Raw genomic sequence first — 21,392 nt, forward strand, 5'->3', positions numbered from 1 at the left:
ACTAGTAGTTGTATGTGAGAAAACAACAGGGCTGGTCAGCCAATCTTACTAATGGGGACTTAAACTGAAGTGTTTACAAAAGAAGTCAAAAACAGAAATGGCAAATGTATAAAACAATGTTTTATTAGCAAATTAATTTGGGGGGGGGGGGGGTCGGAAAAACTAAAACAAGGCTTCATTCCAGGAGTCTTCACCTCTTCTTGAAGCCATACTTCTTTCTTTCATAAAACAGATCTGTTTTGGAGCTACCCAAATTCACAATCTTTGGACAGCCATCTCTCTGCAGAAAGAGAAGACACATTTTTACATATTTGTAAAAGTTTTTCACATTTGACACATGTAGAGTAGCGATTTTTTTAAGAACCCACAGCAACTGATCAGCTCTAGAGGGCTAACATGAACTCTAAGTGATCTCTTGCTGCCAATACAGTGCACTGCTCCACATAAAAAACAATGTTCTGTTCAAACTAAAGAGAGCAGTGAAGACACATTTTATGCTATCATATTCAAGCATTGAAACTTCAAACACTACAAAGTGCAGAATGTTGTGCAGACTCACATCTTTCTCCTGGATGGTGCACTCTTTGCAGTAGTAGGCATCTGAGACTCCAGGCCCTCCACAGATGACACAGCGACCCTGGTAAGAGCCGTAGTTGCATTCATCACAGATGCGGACCAGTGTGCATGGCCTCACATAAGAATCACAGATGACACACTTTCCATCACCTAAAAAAAACAATACAGTTATCAACACACAAATGTTATTCCTGTAAATAATGTCACATTGCTAGGAACTTTTAACCAAATGAGTAGATTGGAAAGGATTCAAATTTAAAATAACATTTACCACCATTGTTTTGACATACAGGGTGTTCATAATGTCTTAATCAGACTTGTTGTCTGACTCTGGTTTCCAAAGGTTTTTACATCATAATAATTTCAGATGTTCTTGGTCACTCACTTCTTTCTATCCAACACTGTCCCTGTCTTCATAAATTTCTTATGGCATGCCTGAACTGATGAGCATGATAGTGGATCTCCTCCATGCTTTGTTCTGTAGTTTCATTGAATCTGCATATCTGATTTGGTCTCAATAAATCATGATATACATTGTGTGTGCCTTCTCTTGAGGAGTTGCCATTTCTTAGGCGTTCATTCAAAAGGATGCATCTTTAATCAGCAGGATGTCTGACATACAAAATGAAATGTGATAAAAAGTACACTACAGAGTATAACACATCTAATTAATGTATCTTATCAATTGCCTTTGTAATACAATTTAAACATTTTAAAGAGTCTTTATGGACACCCTGTATTTCTGCTGAGTATATGATCCTTATTTGATTCACTGTACTGATTAAACATTTTCCAAAGAACTGTTAAAGATTACTATAGTTATTTCTATTTGTGTATGATAATTTACAAAATAAACATCATTTGATAAAGCAACATTTGTTGGACTTAATTAAATCCCCTGTATTATTACACACAGCCCTTCAACATACTTTGATAATGAGGTGTGTCAAATGATGATAGATGAATAAAAGAGACAGAGTTGGTTCTTTTTACAAACTTACATTTCTCACACAGTCGGCCAATAGCTGAAAAAGAAACAGATCATGTTACTAAAATCTAATTACAACCAACTGCCAGCTTTAAAGTCAACATTACACAAAATGAATCAAACATATCATCAAACATTCTTTTAAAACATTCATGAAGCAAGCAAGAGCTAACTGCTGTTAGCATGCAGTGATGTCCACGCTGTCGTGTATAAAAATACCTAAAATTACAATCGAAACGACAATCAAGTACATATCCCTACACTGTACAATTTGCATAAGTAAAAAAAAAAACTCACCGACACCGGCTTGTTTCCTGCAGAAAATTAAATCTGGATGATGTTTAGCCATAATGAGCTAAAAGGCGCTCTTCAGTAGCTCCACTTTACCCTTTAACCTCCAAACCGTAGCGGAGATCACGACACCGCCACCTAGCGCACGCCCGGCGCACGGTACATATGAATCATTTCAAACCAATTATTCAAACGAATCATTTACCCATTTTGATCACAAGTACCTTGGTATCCCACAAGCAAGTAGCAACTTTGAAGAGGAAACAATGGTAGGAATGGTAGGAAACACCTGGGCAATAAGCACTACTCACCTCCAGTAATACCCAACAGAGATCATAAAATGGCCAAAGGAGGAGATACAGACCAGAGATGTTAAAACACAAAAGCTCCTGACCATGCATGGAGGATTCCATCCCAAATCCAGCATCCTGAGACTATACGCGAGCCATAAGGAAGGATGTCGAAGACCAGTGAGTGTGAGAGCCACATCCAAGACCCATAAGTACATCAAGGACAAGGCCTCAACCAATGGCATGCTTACTGAATGTCTTAGACAATGGAGTGCAGAGGAAGAGGTGCTGAAGGAACCATCATGGGAGGACAAGTCCCTATATTGGGTGTACCACTGGAACATCTACTGAAATGGCTGATATCAAAAATCCTACCAATGGCTTGAGAAAGCTGGACTGAAGGACAGCACAGAGGCTCATCCTGGCTAGATCTACCACACCAGACTCAAGGTGTAGGCTGTGCAAAGAGGCTCCTGAGACAATCCAGCACATAACTGCAGGGTGTAAGATGCTGGCAGGGAAAGCATACATGGAGCAGCATAACCAAGTGGCGGGCATAGTGTACAGAAACATCTGTGCAGAGAACAGACTCGAGACCCCAAGGCCAAGGAGGGAATTACCTCCAACTATGGAGAATGACTGAAGCAAGATCCTGTGGGACGTCTAAATACAGACTGACAGAATGGTGATGGCAAACCAACCAGACATCGTGGTAGTGGATAAAGAACAGAGCAAAGGCGTTGTGGTGGACATCGCAGTACCAAATGATGGGAACATCGGGAAAAAGGAACATGAGAAACTAGAGAGGCTCAAAGAAGAGCTGGAGAACACCTGGAAGGTGAAGGTATCAGTGGTGCCCGTGGTCACTGGAGCACTGGAGCACTCGGGGTAGTGACCCCCAAACTGGAGGAGTGGCTACAGCAGACCCCAGGAAAAACATCTCGGCCCAGAAAAAGTCCAGTACCAGGAACAGAAAAGATACTGCACAGAAACCTCAAGCTTACAGGCCTCTGGTAGAGGACTAGAGCTTGGAAAAAGGATGAGACCACACGTGGACAGTGAGGACGAGATTTTTATTTATTTTATGATATTGGTGGTTTTCAGATTCTAGAATGAGATGATGTCATAATCCCTGGTCCAGTTACATTAGACTTAGACATGAAATATCTAAAAGTTATTCACAGACCTGATGATTTCTATCAGCATTTTAACAATATTAACTGAACCCATCTGTACTAAATATTATTGGCATATAAAATGTTGATATCGTCTAAAAAACAGCAATACCGTTGGTTCATTTAGTGACTGCTTAATAACATAAACTCTTGTGGTGTAAAATGAAACACATTTGAAGCGTCCAAATAACATTTACAATACACTTTATAGTCCTTACAGGACCTGCGCCGTTGGCCTTTATATAAGTGTGACGTCACCAGTGACGCTCACATCTTTGTCAGTGAACAAAATGGCAACCTACTGTCTCACTGTCACCCGGCTCCAGGTGAGGAATAAAAATCTACTTTTTAGCTGTTTGGTGCGTTCTATAGGGATGTCTAGTGTAAATCTAGAAGTCGTTAGTGTATTGTACTGTAAATGATTTGACGTTATTCTATAATTTGAAGTGCTCGAGGTAGAATGAGCTTTAAAATTTCACCGCGGCTCCTTGCTCAGGTCATCGTGTCCCGTGCACAACCAGCGCGCTACGACATTATCTCAAACGCATTAAACATGGATATTGTACCTTTTAGATGGTCATTTACTGCGGCTCAGTCGTCTACAGCTTTTTACCACAGTTTCTTCAGGCAGGCATACACTATTAGATGCTAAGTTGCAAGGTTAACACAAGGTTAGAGCTCGTGCTGGTCACTGACGCGAATAGCGGCTGACGGACAGTCAAAGCGTTCATAGACAATCATTCTAGCAATACATTTTCTCTCAGTCTGCAATTTACCAAAGGTCTAAAACGTGTTCTAGATGGTTAACATGACCTGGCCATTCAACCCATATTCAGCTAAGCCAGGTTGGTATTATTAGTATTATCTGTATCACGCCAGAAATGGTCAAATTACCGCGGGTGGTGACACTTTAGCTATAATTTGGGTCCTTTTTGACTTTATATTAATATAGATGGATCAAATGCCCTTTTTCTGAAGGTTAAATGAGGTGACACGTTGTCCCTTTCACCCATAATATCTTGGGACACACGGACTATAATAAAACAATTTCCGGCTGTATCAACATGAGTTAACTCCGCTCATTCTACACCACGTGTTTGTTTTTCACTCGTGTTTGACAATGTTGTTGTTTTTAGTTGGCTTTGGGCCACGGTGCCCGCCGCCTGCATGTGTCAGCTGCTTACAGAGCCAAGGCTCAAGTGTCCATGAGCCGCTTTGAACCCACGTCCTACGTCAACTACAACAAAATCCGCTCCAACGTGGACATTGTGAAGAAAAGGTCAGTGGTTCTCAATCCTGTAATTACTCTGGCCCATATTACCTTTTGGCTCATACTGTTTACCCCAACACTCCCTTACCTTTTCTGTTTGATCCTCTGTCTGATCTTTGGCATACTTTTCATTTTAACACCTTAAAATCCAATGTTAAACTGTAATTTTGTGTATGTATATGTGTGTATATTAAATAAATAAACATATATAATTAATTTTTTTTTTCAAGACTGAACCGGCCCCTCACTTTGTCAGAGAAAATTGTATACGGCCATCTTGATGATGCCCACAACCAGGAGATTGACCGCGGGCGCACATACCTCCGCCTGCGTCCGGACCGTGTGGCTATGCAGGACGCCACAGCTCAGATGGCCATGCTGCAGTTCATCAGCAGTGGCCTTCCAAAGGTGGCAGTGCCCTCCACCATTCACTGTGACCACTTGATAGAGGCCCAGATTGGAGGCGAGCAGGATCTGGCCAGAGCCAAGGCAAACGATAACATTAATGGTTATTTGTTATTTGTTTTTGCTGTGACTCAATTCAATATTGTTTGTTTTGCTTATAGGACATTAACCAGGAAGTATACAACTTCCTGGCTAGTGCTGGAGCCAAATATGGTGTTGGCTTTTGGAAACCAGGTTCTGGAATTATCCATCAGGTATTTAGCTCATTCTATTCAACGATGGTGCTCTTCAATATTTTTGTTACTGAATATCCCATAACCCCGATTTGCACCGATAGATCATATTGGAGAACTATGCGTATCCAGGGGTCATGCTGATTGGCACAGATTCCCACACGCCTAACGGTGGTGGACTTGGTGCCATCTGCATCGGAGTTGGAGGAGCTGATGCTGTAGATGTGATGGCTGGAATCCCCTGGGAGCTCAAGTGTCCTAAGGTTAAAAAAAGTGATTTACATGATGCTGTTTATCTATAGAACAAATGTAAACATTGTTGTTATATTTGCACAGGTGATTGGAGTGAAGCTGACAGGATCTCTTTCTGGGTGGACCTCTCCTAAGGATATCATCTTAAAAGTGGCAGGCATCTTGACAGTCAAAGGAGGCACTGGAGCCATTGTGGAGTACACTGGACCAGGAGTTGACTCAATTTCTTGCACTGGTTAGAAAAAAAATAGTTTAAATAACAGTGTCTTTCTTACAAATGTACTTAAAATGTTTATGTTGTAATACAGGAATGGCGACTATTTGCAACATGGGAGCAGAGATTGGAGCTACCACTTCAGTGTTTCCCTACAATCACAGAATGAGGAAGTATTTGGAAAAGACTGGACGTGGACGTATGTATAAACCAATTTTGTCAATTCCTTCCCTAATCCAATAACTTTTGTTCTAAATATTTCTTCATTTTCTTTAGAAATTGCTGCTCTTGCTGATGAAAATGCAGATTTGCTGGTGCCAGATGAAGGCTGTGAATATGATCAGATCATTGAGCTCAATTTGGATGAGGTGGTTAAATGTTTTGAAATAATTTAAAGACCTTTGCCTACAATCAATATCCTTACAGTTACAAAATGCTTTTTAGCTGAAACCCCATATCAATGGGCCATTCACCCCCGACTACGCGCACCTTGTAGCTTCTATTGGTGCCACAGCCAAGGCAAAAGACTGGCCACTGGAGGTCAAAGTTGGTAAGGCCTTCTGCTGCTCTAGTTATGGCGGCTTATATTGTAATTTTTGTGTGTATGTATATATATATATATATATATATATATATTTTTTTTTTTTTTTTTTTTTTTAAATTTATTTATTTTTAAATTGCATTGTATCATCTCTTTGCCTGCTGTAGGGCTTATTGGAAGTTGTACCAACTCCAGTTATGAGGACATGGGTCGTTCAGCTTCATTGGCCAAGCAGGCTTTGGACAAAGGCCTTAAATGCAAGGCTCAGTTCACAGTGACCCCTGGCTCTGAGCAGATTCGTGCCACAATTGAGAGAGATGGATATGTAAGAGAATTCATTTATTGGTCACCTTCAAGGCAATGGAGGATACTTAAATTTGTGGGGTGGTTTTTTGCAGTCAAAGATCTTTCACGATGTTGGAGGGATTGTCTTGGCCAATGCATGTGGTCCTTGCATTGGACAATGGGACAGGTACAGATTTTTTTTTCATGTGTAATAAAAAAAAGTGTCAAGTTTTAACCTGATTTATTTATGTTTTCAGACGAGATGTTAAGAAAGGAGAGAAGAACACAATTGTGACTTCATTCAACAGAAACTTCACAGCCAGAAATGATGCCAACCCAGCTACACATGCGTTTGTCACATCGCCTGAGGTATAAAAACCAAGTTAGCCCTAATCACAAATTCTGACTTAGGTTTTAGATGTCGTCCATGCAAGTTTGGGTAGTGATCTCTCCCGGACACTATTCAAACCCTCCTTATGGTTGGCAGTGCGCCTCTGTCCAAAGCTCAGCCCACTGGCATAGATCACCCATGTTCCCACATGACAATTCTCCAGAAACATGCAAAACCATGATAAAAAAACTACACAACTTGACAAACCTAATGTGATGTGCATTAGTTTCATTACAATGATGCACACTGATTGTGTTGCGATGGCACTCTGACGGAGGGGAGTGTGGAGAGCAAAGGCAGGGCAGACTCGGTGTCAAATGAAAGTAAAACCTATAAAATATGTTACTTTTTTTGGCGAATGTAGCATTTTCAAAACGACAAAAGAAAAACATAATCTTAATATGTTATGTGTTAGCAGTTAGGACCCCATAGAAGTGTAATGATGTTAAAATGCATTCTTTCACTTTAACCTCAGATTGTCACAGCTCTTGCCATTGCTGGTACACTAGACTTCAACCCAGAGACGGATTACCTCACAGCCCCCAGTGGTGAGAAGTTTAAGCTGGAGCCCCCATATGGAGATGAGTTGCCCGCCAAAGACTTCGACCCAGGTCAGGACACCTACCAGCACCCCCCCGCAGACGGCAGTGGGCTCAAAGTGGACGTCAGCCCAACAAGTAACAGACTGCAACTGCTGGAGCCTTTCGACAAATGGAGCGGAAAAGACCTGGAAGATATGCGAGTGTTGATAAAGGTTAGTTTGCTTCAAGCTGACTTTTCAATGTGGTTAATTTCATATAAAATATGGTTGTTTTTCATGTTTGCCAGGTGAAAGGCAAGTGCACCACCGACCACATCAGTGCGGCTGGACCATGGCTGAAGTTCCGTGGTCATCTGGACAACATCTCCAACAACATGCTGATCGGAGCAGTGAACAGCGAGAATGACGCCGTCAACAAGATCAAGAACTACTTGACAGACGAATACGGAGGAGTGCCAGATGTGGCCCGTCACTATAAGGTATGCAAGGGGGACAAAGATCTGCTTGGACAGTATTCATGCCCTAAGCAATATGACGTGCCTGTACATTACAGTGAACTTTGGTTTTATTTAGTCCTAAAAGTAAATTAAAAATTAAGCCTTAGAACAAATCAACCACTTGAAGTTAAGTTGGATGTAAAGTTTTATCGGCTTGGGCCTTTCCTCTGTTTAAAAAAACAAAACAAAACAAAAAAACTGAGTTTTTTTTTTCTGCAGGCTAATGGTGTTTCCTGGGTTGTTGTTGGTGATGACAACTATGGTGAGGGATCCAGCAGAGAACATGCAGCACTTGAGCCAAGACATTTGGGAGGAAGAGCAATTATCGTCAAGAGCTTTGCTCGCATTCATGGTATTTATCAACATAATGTCTTGTCAAACAAGTATTATTGCATTGTCCAACTTTAAATGTCTTGTTTCTTAGAAACTAACCTGAAGAAGCAGGGACTTTTGCCACTTACCTTTAGCAACCCATCAGACTACGACAAGATCCACCCAGATGACAAAATCTCAATCAAAGGACTTAAAACATTTGCTCCAGGAAAGGTGAGAACCCATCTTTAAAGCTCTTTTCTAAAGGGTAGTCTCATTACAATCTCTTGAGAGATTTCACTGTTCCTGTCCTGGTTTAGTAACGTGGGACACAAAAAGTGTCTCACAAAAGCGCAAACCTTTTTTGCATAGAAAGAGGTCACCTTCAGAGAGATTTTTTAATGTTTTTAATGTAATATACTAAATCAGTCTTCCTTGCTAACAGAGGGATCCTATATGCATATGCTATGGCACTAACTTGAACACTAACTTCTCTCTCTCCAGCCCCTCACTGCAGTGGTGAAGCACAGCGACGGCTCAGTGGACACGTTTGAACTGAACCACACCTTCAATGAGACGCAGATTGAATGGTTCATGGCAGGCTCAGCTCTCAACAGGATGAAGGAGCTGCAGCACTGAGCTGTGTGGTAAAGTGCCAGGGGTAACAGGGTCACGCAAGTTGTGGGCAAAGGAAGAATGTAGAAGCTGGAAATAAGTTGTCCATATCCACATTAACACACTAGACTGAAGTATAACTGTTTTAGAGCAAATATAAATGTTAGCCAGCTAATGACTTCAGACTAAGTGCCTAGCTAATGTCGAGAATGGAGCGTAACCACTAGTCAGCTGCTGGACCACAGTTTAGAGTGGAAACAAAAGAGCTCACTATAGACAAATCCTTGACCCATGTAGTGACATAACGCACTACCAGCTGATGTGAGCAGCTGTCCAAATATGTCCGCATAACAAAGAGGACACTTCACTTATGGAGCTTTGTCAGCCATTTTGTTTTAGGGAGTTTTGAGTTGTGCATCTCAATAACAAACTCAGTTTTGTCGTATGCCAGATATTTATTTGCATTTATTCAGTGCAGTGTTTGTTTTAGGTACGCACAACACTTCAAGATCCATTTCGGGAAACCCAAACCCCCACCCCACCCCACCCCACCCAGCCATTGCCCTAACCCACAATTAGCCGACCTGCTTATTACCTCTGCCCTGGTTTTAAGGTCAAGCACACCATATGGATCTTCCTGTTTTGTATTTATTTATGATTACTGATTGATTCTGCATGCTCATTTTTGTTCAAGCAGAATGTGTGTGAGGAATTTCCAAATTATCAGCACCGTTTCTTGTAAATCCATTTCACTATGACATCAAATTATTATAGCTTTGTGCGAACTCGGATGACAAAGAAAATATATACCTGGCTCCTTTATAAATATGTCTGTATTACTGTTTGTCAGCTGCTTCTAACTGTAAATTTCTAGGCCCATGTACATTGAAGTAATTATGTGTTTGCTCCCACATGATCTTTTGTGTTGCAGAAATGCCTATGGATTGTACAATAAAATAAATCTCTCCTTTATTTACTTCAACTTGCATGAAGTAGCGTCTTTTTTTTTTTTCTCTTTGTAGCTTAGGTTCGCTTATTAATTTCAATTTGATTCTAGATAATTGGAACACTACTCATTGAAAGTTTGATGTAGCCAGTTTTTCCATTACACAGGAGCACAACACAAACCACAAACTAATTTTCAGAAAATGTTGTGCTGTGCAATGTGGCAATTGAGTCTAAAAATATCTTCACTCATAGATGCTGTCACTGCGTGTTTGATTGCATGCCCCAAGCAGAGAGCAGTGAAAACTCTGTACAATTACTTCTTTAAAATGAGTAATTAAACTATAACTTATGTAACAATGTGTGAATTTATGAAAATACAGTATGCTCCCAAACGTTCAATCCTAGTAGAAGACATTAAATGAATTCAATATCCATGAATGTTGACCAGCCTCCACAGAGATCTTTTTTGTAACGCAGTCTAATGCTACAAAAGATAAATATTTCACCGGGCTTTCTGTTTTTCTGTCCATTTTGCTGTTCATCCTTTCTGTTTCTTCCATGCACATCTCATAAACCATCCGCATTCCTCAGAACCTTGAGTAGTGTGATTTCCTCAGCACAAGGCAGAACAAAGCCCGGTGTGTGGCAGAGCGTTTTGGTGATGCCTCCCCGTTGTTTTTAGCGCTAACCCCCCGCCCCACCGCCGCTGCCTCGCTTCTCATTCGCTGCCCGCTCCATCCCATCCCGCCAGCATCCATCCACGCCAAGACCCGCTCACTCATTCAACACATGTCCTTGGTGCTTCCACGGGATTTTATTACATAATTGGCTTTATATCACGCCGTATACCCGTGCGTCCTGCGAGTGACTGGCAGCCGCTCGGCGCTTTCGTGGTAAGTAGCTTGTTTATGGAATTACGCACGATTACGCACGATGTTGGATATTACGCAAGCTTGAATTTTAATTGTTTAACCTTCCCTCCACATAACACGTACAGATATTTAACATTATCCAGTCGTAAGGTGCTGCTGTAGTGTTTACTGTTGGCGTGGTTACTTGGCACGCTTGGATGCTGCAGTTGGGGGCGCGCATCCTTATTCGCACCAGCCGTGAGTAGAACATTCCCGAAAAAGAACAGCGCTTCGTAAAATATAGATTACTTTTGTAGCAGGCTAAAATACATTGTTCTGACCCAAGATGTTTTCAGCTAAAGTTGAAAGTAGTGGTGGCACGGCGTGTTTTGTGCGCTGACGTGCTTGACATGCTGATGCAGCCACAATGTCCTGCTTTCTTTCTTTCTTTCTTTCACTGGGAGGTGCTTTTGGCCTTTTGTCTAATCTTTGCAAACATTTTCCTCCTCTCCTTCGCGCTCTCTCCACGTTTTTAATGCAGCGTGACACGAGTCTGGCCTGATTAAGCGTTTCATCAGCATCATTTGACAGTGCGGACCCATTACACAAGTCCATTACAGCGGGGCCCTTGTCGGTTTAAGTGGGCTAATGAATAAACTCAGAGCGTCTGTGGGATGATGGAATGAGGCGGTGGATTAATGCCCTGTCACCGGTCACTCGTCATGCCAGTCTCATGCCATTATGGAGTTGTTTTTCAGGAGATAAAGATAAAACAGTCATCGGGCACATTAAGATGGCCGGTAAAATCAGATAACTAAGCAGATAATCCAATAATTAGATCTGATTTTTGGTGTGTTGTTGTCCATGCACAAAATAAATCTGATCATCAAAACCACCTGGTGACATGACTTGTGCCAGTGGATTTTCAGTGTTGTATTTTGGTGGACAAGGTGAATTTTAAAAGAACTTTCAATGTTTAATGGAACTGTATGCAACCTGTGCTCTTACTATTTTAAAACTGTATTACAATCACAACTGAGCCAGGGTTCTCACTACCTAAACCTGCATACAGAGGGTACAAACAAGATTTTTTCTCAGTACATGGACAGCTCATACCTCATGTGAAAGATCAGAACCTCCAGAATTCAGGTGCTGCAGGTGCTGGAGTTTAGGTAGTGACCATTCAGATCAGAGAGAGACATTTTAGGTTTAAACCAACTGTGTTTCAGCATTGAACACAAATGAAAGACTCATGTAAGACTCATTCTTCTGGTTGGATAATCCTGGGAGTCAAAACACCAAAATATAACATAAATTAATCTCCAGCATTACAGTTATTACCAGTAAGAGCTATATTTGACTTGAACATGTTTTTTTCATATCTGAAGACACAAATAGGTTAAGTAAATGACATTGAAAATTAAAATGTTATTAACATTTTTGTCTATAGCATGCTAATTTGCGTTTTTGCATAATTCTCTTCTCTGTCAAAACCACAAATAAAATAAATAAAGTCACAAATAAATCAGATTACTCGTATGTAATGAGTAGATGACATGTCAATAATCTGGTAACTCCAGAAATCAAACATAAACATAACCAGTGTTTCAGAAAAGATTAGAGAGAAACTTCTAACTTGCCCTCCTTTCATTAAAACTCAGGAATATCACAGTTAAAAGGCAAATATTGGGTACACAGCATTGTCTGAGCCCAGAAAGCATCTGTGCTCAGCCTACTTAAGGTTTTGCTGATTCAAAGGTTTTCTCAGAAGTGGGGTTATATAAGGTATTTATTTTTAGTGCTTTTATTGCAATATGTTGACTGACACGGCCCATTTCAAAGAATACAAGGAACAACTAAGAGCATATGCATTCCTCGGTGATCAGTAGAACAACATGACAAAAAAAAGAGGGCTTCTTCTCTTCAACAACTGATTTTGGCATTGTTGTTTAGCAAAGACTAGGGCTAACTCTGTGAATCTGCAAAATAAACATCATACACACCACTTGCTCAAAGACGCAATAGAGTAAATGAGCTTTACACTGTTCACTCCACGTCCAGCTAAAGAGGTATCGTGTAACTTTCTTGGAAGCGGATCTGCCATCTATTTCGCTCCCTGGAGAAGTTATTGCTTTGCCTGGGAATTTCCACAGTATGGCATTAAACATCTCTATCTTCATGGACAACAGCAGGCTACACCACGAGGCCAGAGCTCCCAGTGTAAAGGGAAATATGGGGGTGTGTAATGTTAACTGACACACACACACACACACACACACACACACCCCCCACACACACACACACACAGGCCTGTTCAAACATCCAGCTGAACACATCATTGTTGGCATTTGCAGGAGGACAGTGAAAAACCTCCCAGCTACAGCCAGTAAAGTCAAGGTCATGCAATGAGAATGTCAATGCATGGGTTTAATATGGGGTATAAGTGAGTGTATGCAATTAATCATATTTCCAGGCTTAAAACATATTTATTCAGACTGGCTTTCAACACTTAGTAATGTTGTGACACATTATCATTATTTATAATTTGTTGTATTAATGTATTTTATTCTATTTTATTCTCCTATTTTTACTGTTTTAGTATGATTTTAACTTGTTTTAATTAGATTTTACTGGAAAGCGCTTTGGTCACCTTGAGTGTTGTAAAGTGCTCTATAAATAAATGTTGATTGATTGATTGATATTTCAGTCTAGATCGAGTACAATGATATGCTTTTGTCTTTTTAATGGACAGATTTACAGTCAGTAAGGTGTGCACGATACAGCCTTTTCAGTTCCAATATCAACACTTGGAAATGGCTTTTATTTCTCTCAAACACTGTTGACTTATTACAAAATGAATGTAAAAATACTGTACCGCTTTATATAAAGAAATGTTCAAATATTATGAGATGTTCTGGGCCAACATCAGCCAGCAAATAGTCAAATAGTCATTGTAATAACGGTTATTACATCCAGTTAAAGGTCCGATCAGAGTATCGGCTCAACCGAAATCCAGGAACCGATACCTGATCCAGCCAATTTTTTGCCTGGCACTGATGTTTGTTTCCAAAATCAGTGTCAGCGCATCTCTACAGCCAGTCCTCTGTCAGTAAAAGCTTGAGTTAAAACTTTAGAGAAAGGGTTTTTTTGGTCTTGTTTTAAATGGGAATGATTAAACTTATTTTGTTATCTTTTTATAATAATTAAAATAGACTCAAAAATTGCTATTGATGAATATAAGGACAATAATTTGACTCACCCAGGCCTATGTTATAGTTTAAGGAGATGCAAATAGTGAAGAGTGTTATTGGTGGAATGAAAGGTTAACTAAATTCGACTTTATTGTCCTTCTGGTCGTCCTGCCTCTCCTCTGCCATGGTTGCATCATCCTTGCGTCAAGTATTTGATTTAAAACGCAGGGACAAAGTGACTCTCTAGACCAGACTGAGGCAGTTTAGAAAATGTCTCAAGGGTGAACACATAAGGCGGAACAATAGATAGAAAATAGAAAAATCATTATCAAATTATTTAAAGATGTACTATTTCTGGTGGAGGGGTTCACTATGTTCTTCTCTCCACAAATAATGTTATAGTTTCACCTTAAATGTTCCACAGAAGAGCATTAAACATATCCATCTTGCATGTCTTTGATAAAAGGTGATTTTAGTTTTTTGTTGGTAAAAAATAAATAAATAAATAAATAAATGATGCAGTCTTACTGTGAGCATGGAGACGTGGGTCTGAGCTCTAAGTTGGACTGCTGGCATCAGTTTCTCTTCTCTATGGACATAGATTAGTTTAATGCAATATTGTTGAACATTCTAAAGCAATAACAGTACATTGTGCACTTTTAACATAAGCCAACATCCATACCACTGAGACCACTGAGCCATAAAAACATTACAATAATGCATCTGAGAGTGGAAAAACTTAAAATAAAAATTTGAAAAGTCTCATTTCATTTCTATAAAAATAACATCCTAAATTGGCTTTGTTTTGGTCCTGGTTTGTTTTATGTTGACACAGTTTTACATGTACATAACAAACCTACCACTGATTAGCACGGCTGTAGTGAGGTCATCAGTGCAGTACTGTAGCTCTTTGTGGCTTTTATAGATGAGTCCGCCCTGATCCTTTAGTAAATTACGATGATTGGGTCTGTGTCATAGAACAAATGTCTGTATTTATCCTGAACTGACAGCTCCGAGGGCTGAACTGTAACTGTAAAGATAGTGTAATGAGTCTCCCAGTGAGAGAAAGCAGAGTTTTAATCAAATAAGAACACAATATGAGCTAACAAACAGCCACGGATTTAGCAGTTGTTTTGTTTATCAGTTCAGATTTCAGACTCTTCTCAAGTGTTAAAGGAACTGTATGTAGCCAGCACTCCTACGGTTTTACAAAGGTACTACAATAACAATTGAGCTTATGTTATCAGTGCCACATACAAGTGTTTCTCATTCAGCAGCAGAGATACTGAGGATTCAGATCAGAGAGAGTCCTTTTTGGTTTAAAGCAACTAGATTTCAGCATTGAAACTGGTAACCCAAACAAGAAACCCATGTGAGGCTCATTCTACTTTCTGATTAGATAATTATCTTGACAACCAAAACATTTACAAATGGGATATTGTGCCCAGCTATATTTTATTTGAACATGTTTAACTCATCAGATCAGATCAAAATCTTACACACAGTTCCTTTAATGCTAGTTGGTTATTGCATAAATGGTCTTTGACAGTGGTTTGCAAATTATTATTATGCATGTGCAATTGTATAAAACATTTCTGAGGATGTCCAGTTTATTCCTTATCTTCCTTTGGGACTGTACTGACCTGTTTTATAGACAGAACTGGTCCTGACGGTACACTAGTCAAACAGTCAAATATTTGTGCTGTTACTTGATGTGACAAGTGTGCAAATCACTATTCAACCTTTTGTTTTACAGATTTTTTCCCAGCCTTTTGGACTCATCGTTCACTATCAAACTGCCCATCGGACGGTAACCATGGCGGAGGTGTAACCCTGCGTTTACATTCATCCAGAAGACTGTGCCCTCTGCCTTCCGTCTGCCTGTACCAGAGAAGATGTCAGAGCCAGACGCTTCCCAAGCAGAGCCCCTGTCCTCCCCCCTGTCCTCCCCACGCACCCGCCTGCCCCTGTCCTTCCCCTTCCTGAGAGAGGGCAGCCGAGTGTGGGAGAGAGAGAGGAAACCACCGCAGCCTGGAGAACTGCCCAGCCCCCTGCCCACCAAACGCACCCGCACCTACTCCGCGTAAGAGCCAGTTTATTTCATATTCAGAATACACAGAAATAAATGATCCAAATATGACTTTTTTGATCTCATAACTATTATAATGTGCCGTCTTGATAAACATAACTGGAGATGTATTTTGCTTCACTCACACTTTTTTATTAATCGTGTTTGTGAGGTCATCATTACATTTTCCCCCCTGCATTGTTCTGAGCATTTCTACTGGTTTTGTTTATGGCTTTTGTTCGTGGTAATTCCCTCTGCTGCCAGGAGATGGCGACCACATGCTGTGCCTTCAATACATTGCATTATTGTATTATGTTTTAAAATATGAAATACCAAAACAAAGAGCATTATTTAAAGGCCAATGATAATATAAACGATGTATTATATAATATATAATTTTGAATCTTTGAATCTTTTACACACCCTACATATGTGTCTTTGTTGTGTGCAGGACGGTACGAGCCAGATCAGGTCCTGTCTACAAAGGCATGTGTAAAAACTTCTCCAGGTCTCAGGGTCACGGGTTCATTCGGCCGTCTCATGGTGGAGAGGACATTTTTGTCCACATCTCAGAGTGAGTCCAGTCGTCACACAGTGCATGTCCCAACAGAGCCAGCCACAATGATTATTAAGGACTTATCGTTCAATAAATGACAGACTGAATAATACATTTTGGGGTTCAGTATTTATCATGTGAACATTTTCTTAGCAATAGGGGGGAGATGGTTTATTAATATTTAATGTAGCAATATACCATGCTGCAAATTGTGTTATTTGGAAAGGCCTATTCTCAACTTGCTGCCAAGAATTCTTTTGACCAAACTGACCCAGTTCCCGTAGGTGTGAATGTTCTTGGCCAATCAGAATATTTTAAAGCCAAAAAAAAAATCACAAACAGCCTAAGTCTTAGGCCGTTTATTTTTCTATTTTCTTGTACTACTACTTACGAGATGTATGTCTATCATCCCTTTTCTGTTTATTTTCCAGCATTGAGGGAGAGTATGTGCCTATGGAAGGAGACGAGGTCACATACAAAGTGTGCCCCATCCCTCCCAAGAACCAGAAGATCCAGGCTGTAGAGGTGGTGATCACACACCTGAACCCAGGCACCAAGCACGAGACCTGGTCGGGTCAGATCATCAGCTCCTAGAGCGGATTTACTTTAGGCTTTTCTCTTTTACAGAATCGGAAACAGGGACCAGACTGGAGTTGTGATGGGCTGTAGATGGCTTAGGGGAGTAAGGGGTGGGAGGAAGTCTTTGAATGTATTTGCAAATGTGTTTCTGGAAAGGACATTTCATAGTATTTATTTTTTAAGTTTAACACTTTTGAACAGCTGTAAGAGCAGAGCTTGGTGCTAGCATTTTCATTTGAAATGCAGAAATGCATTTGGAGCTGATTTTGTTTTGCTGTGAGGGCAATGAAGACATCATGGCTTCATTTGTTAAAACTCTCTTATGTCTTTTCACTGCCACTTCATGTGACAAAACACAGTGGTAGCCATATAACATCATAAATGAATGCTTCTCTGTTGGTAGTCTTGCAATTGTCAATGTAAATAATGTCATTTGATAACAATGATGTCAGAAACCACTAGCCATAACATGTTTACAATGACAAAATGAGGTACTAAATTTGAGTATATTTGAGGACAAGACTGTGTAAATTTGTGCCACGGAAATGGACTACCGCACAACTGCACTAATTCTGGCTCTTAAAGCTTCTCTGCTCCTTCACATCTTATTTTTGTTGTAGCCTTCACGTGGTTTGTCTTGTAGGTGAGTATATGAAATCCAGTGTTACTGTAGCCAGCACTTCTGAACGTCCTAGATTCAATGGTACAGATCGTTAGTAGCTGATAGATTTGGACAAAGGGGCAAAAAAGGAGGGTCAGTAATGAACTGAAACAACCTGCTTCTAATGTTTAAAATATGGAAAAGGGAGAAGGGAAATTTATTTGATTTTTACTTGTTGGAAAATGGTTAAAAAATGTACACTGGAAGATTGAGGAAAATGTGCACAGCATCTTGTGGAAAACTATTTATTTATTGAGCTGTTTATGTTTCATTTGTAACTATGGGAACATAAGGTGTTCTATCAGCAATTCTAATTCAAGGGTAATTTTGTGCCATGGATAAGTTAAAGATGCACTATGTAAATGGCATGCACCTAACAGTCTCTATGGAAATTGCCTAGAAATTGTCTTGAATGTCCCACAGTATTGCATTTATATCCATCTTGATATTCTTGCATTCAAGTGTTTTTACACTTAAAAATACCTTGAAAACTATGCATTCTTCCTGTAATCACTGAGCAGACTTGACTCTCTACTGTTCTGATCTGTGATTTGGCTTGTCTCCATGGAGACACATTTAGTGCCATACTGTGGAACACTCAAGGGATGTACCTGAAAGTTTACAAAGTGCACCTTTAAAAAAGAAATAGTGAATTTCATGAATCGTAATGGATACATTTGTGTATAACATTCCTTGCCTGGGATCCAGAACACACTTCTTTAATATCTGATGAAGATGTGAGTCTGGTCACCAGTGAATCTCCCTGAGTTCAGATGGGTGTGATTGACAGGTGGATTAGCCAATCAAATCAAATATGGCTGCTTAGGGGGAAAAAAAGGAAAAATGGATCACAAATAATGACAAGGAGCTGAAAAACATCACAGATTTTCAGTGAGTGAAACATTAAACTCATTTAATGAGTGAGATAAATGTTTCAGTTTATGACAGAGTTTATGACCAATGAGCTCCTTTGTTTCACATGCGTTACTGAAAAAAAAAAAAAAATCTAGTTGCACGATCATGTTTGCTTCTGGCTTGAGGCGTGCTGGAGGGACTAATCCTTGTTCAAAATTTGCATAATATTTTTATAATGTCTTAAAATTGTTATAATGTCTTATGAAACTGGTCAGTTTAATGTTTTTCAGTCAAATCTGAGACGTAAACGTTAGTGTGGTTTGTATGTGATATCTTAATCACAGGCAAAATGAAAAGACATAATTAGCTTTATATCCAACATTTGCTAATCTAAAAATAATCTAAAAATAATCTAAAGATGATCTAAAGATAATCTAAAAATAATATAAAACTGACCTAAAGCTGATCTAAAGCTGATCTAAGGCTGATCTAAAGCTGATCTAAAGCTGATCTAAAGATGATCTAAAGATGATCTAAAGATGATCTAAAGTTGATCTAAAGCTGATCTAAAGTTGATCTAAAGCTGATCTAAAGCTGATCTAAAGCTGATCTAAAGCTGATCTAAAGTTGATCTAAAGCTGATCTAAAGCTGATCTAAAGCTGATCTAAATCTAACTGCACTGCACATTCTACTCACCCTCATGATACTCATTCCTTTACAACTCGTAAATTTACAATGACAAGCACTATTTACTGTTTTCCTTCATAATCTTAAAAATCATGTTCACTTGTGTGTATGATTTGTCTTTAAGCGCAGAACCATCTCTATGCATTATTTTTTATTTAAATCCACAAGTTTAATGTAGCACACTGTCACTGAAACTATGTCTTATCTGAAAGTGTCTGCGAGTACCTTTATTTTTATCAGATGTCATTAAAGTTTCAATAAACCTTGCTATGGTTCTTCAAACAGTTAGACCCGTGCGTCGTCTGTTATTTTAAGAGCTTTCCTGGTGGAGTCTTCAAAGTGGAGCACAATGTAGGCCAAGAAGATGGATCTGGGTTCACAAGAAACAGGAATAGAACCAAAGTATCAAAAGTGTGATTAAAAACTGCATCTAAAATATTGTTTAAAGACGTTTCATGTGAGTTTGTAAAAGAGGGTCATGTTTTATTTTGATTTAACCTGGCAAAATTAATCCTTTCTTTGCATTTAGGCTTGCCTACCTGTAATATCTGTAAATATCCTTTAACTAAGATGACCACATGATGTCACTATATTCACTCATTATTTTGAAGCAGGTGATTTTTAAAGTTGAATTGAATCACAATTTATTCACTCGCTGGTATTTATATTTACACGTATAAGTGGGCAGTTCTATTCAGATCGTATAATAAAGCTGCTATGCCATCAAACAACTGACAATATAATTTTATGTCAATTTGAATGTTACTATAGTCAAATGTAATTGAGAATCAATCCAGTCTGTGCTTAAAACAAACAAGGACCTGAACACAATGAGGCAGAAAGGCTCAGACTTTGATCTCTCTGTGACGATAGCATCCTTTTTTATGGATTAATTATTCCTACATATTATTTAATTCAAGGTTAATTTAATTAAACACTAAACTAACAAGATAAGGAAATATAAATGTTATAGATTTTTTCTCATTTTAATATACATCCAGGCCATTCAATTATTCGCCAAATTCCCATTTTTGTGATTTTAGTTCTAGTTTTAGAATCTATTCCCTATTGATTTTTTTTTTTTTTTTTTTTTTTTCAGCCAGACTAGAGCTAGACAATGATTTCTCAAATTTAAATCCCACTTACCCCTTCAGCTGCGTGTGAGTAATGAAGGTAAAACACAACCAAACTCTCTCCAAATTTGCACAAAGAATCATTGCATCAACAAATCACAGCAAGATTTAATGTTGTAAAGCCGTCACAGTTATATCACTTAATGACCAAATGACCTTTGTTTAATGAGTGCATTATGGGAAATGTGGTCTCTTTAAGTGTTTTGCCAATAGGCTTGTTGGAGATAGCGCTGGGTTATTGATTTTGTAATGACCTGATAATGTGGTAATAGAGTTTATCTGTGTAACCTGGTATTTGAATGGAAGCCTCCTGGTGTGTTAACAGATCTGTGACAGTGTGAGAACAAACTGTGAACTATAAGATTTATTATCTGTGATAGGTTTTTACGGCCTGTGTGACCTTCGCTCTTCTCTGTTCTGTATCATGTGTCATCTGTCATTCATAGATGAAAAGTTATGGCTTTCTTATTCATTTTATGTGCTACAAAGAGAGAGGGTAGTAAAAGTGAAGACAGCTTTGAGGATTTTAAATAGTAAAAATAAGGATGCTAGGCTGTATCAGGATTAACACAATGATGAACAAATTGTATGTATTGTCTTTCAGAGTTGTCAAAAGTATCAAAAATCAGATATTAATCAATACTAAAACTAGTATCGTTACTAGATACTCTTTTTAACAGTGAGGTTGGCCATTGTTACCTGTTAGATGAGAAGATAACAGTTATTTAGAAGGGACTATACTTGGCTTATTACTTTTATACTGGCTCATCTACTCATTTGTTTTATTGTTATTTGTTTGTATTTTTCTGTGTTCGTACAGAGCGCCCGTGAAAAGGACAGTCTGAGTGCTCCCTCAATGTAAAGATAAAGATAAATGTTATAAAATGAATGAAAATTTGAGCATCTAGTTTTGATACTAGTGAATGTGACTTTTTAGTGACTATTAAGAGAGGGATGACACACATAAGGCCACAGGGTAATATAAA

The 21,392-nt window shown here is 39.2% G+C and overlaps 3 protein-coding genes across 3 annotated transcripts; 2 read left to right on the forward strand and 1 right to left on the reverse strand.

Moving 5' to 3' along the window:
* Positions 1–149: 149 nt before the first annotated feature.
* On the reverse strand, positions 150–1,964 carry phf5a (PHD finger protein 5A). The gene is made up of 4 exons (XM_033984846.2): positions 1,862–1,964; positions 1,578–1,601; positions 560–726; positions 150–280 (listed from the first exon to the last, which is right to left on the reverse strand). The coding sequence occupies exons 1-4, from the start codon at positions 1,911–1,913 to the stop codon at positions 191–193; spliced, it is 333 nt and encodes a 110-aa protein (XP_033840737.1). The 5' UTR covers positions 1,914–1,964; the 3' UTR covers positions 150–190.
* Positions 1,965–3,545: 1,581 nt separating this feature from the next.
* aco2 (aconitase 2, mitochondrial) lies at positions 3,546–9,858 on the forward strand. The gene is made up of 17 exons (XM_033984444.2): positions 3,546–3,646; positions 4,457–4,599; positions 4,821–5,079; positions 5,157–5,249; positions 5,333–5,491; positions 5,565–5,715; positions 5,789–5,893; positions 5,971–6,062; positions 6,139–6,244; positions 6,403–6,560; positions 6,634–6,707; positions 6,778–6,889; positions 7,387–7,665; positions 7,740–7,931; positions 8,169–8,301; positions 8,374–8,495; positions 8,766–9,858. Exons 1-17 carry the CDS (start codon positions 3,611–3,613, stop codon positions 8,898–8,900), a joined length of 2,349 nt encoding a protein of 782 aa, XP_033840335.1. The 5' UTR covers positions 3,546–3,610; the 3' UTR covers positions 8,901–9,858.
* Positions 9,859–10,554: 696 nt separating this feature from the next.
* Positions 10,555–19,516, forward strand: csdc2a (cold shock domain containing C2, RNA binding a). The gene is made up of 4 exons (XM_033984851.2): positions 10,555–10,717; positions 15,623–15,949; positions 16,386–16,508; positions 16,922–19,516. Exons 2-4 carry the CDS (start codon positions 15,762–15,764, stop codon positions 17,082–17,084), a joined length of 474 nt encoding a protein of 157 aa, XP_033840742.1. The 5' UTR covers positions 10,555–10,717; positions 15,623–15,761; the 3' UTR covers positions 17,085–19,516.
* Positions 19,517–21,392: the final 1,876 nt, after the last annotated feature.

The sequence above is a fragment of the Periophthalmus magnuspinnatus genome, chromosome 19 (assembly GCF_009829125.3).
Source record: "Periophthalmus magnuspinnatus isolate fPerMag1 chromosome 19, fPerMag1.2.pri, whole genome shotgun sequence".
Classification (NCBI taxonomy): Eukaryota; Metazoa; Chordata; class Actinopteri; order Gobiiformes; family Gobiidae; genus Periophthalmus; species Periophthalmus magnuspinnatus.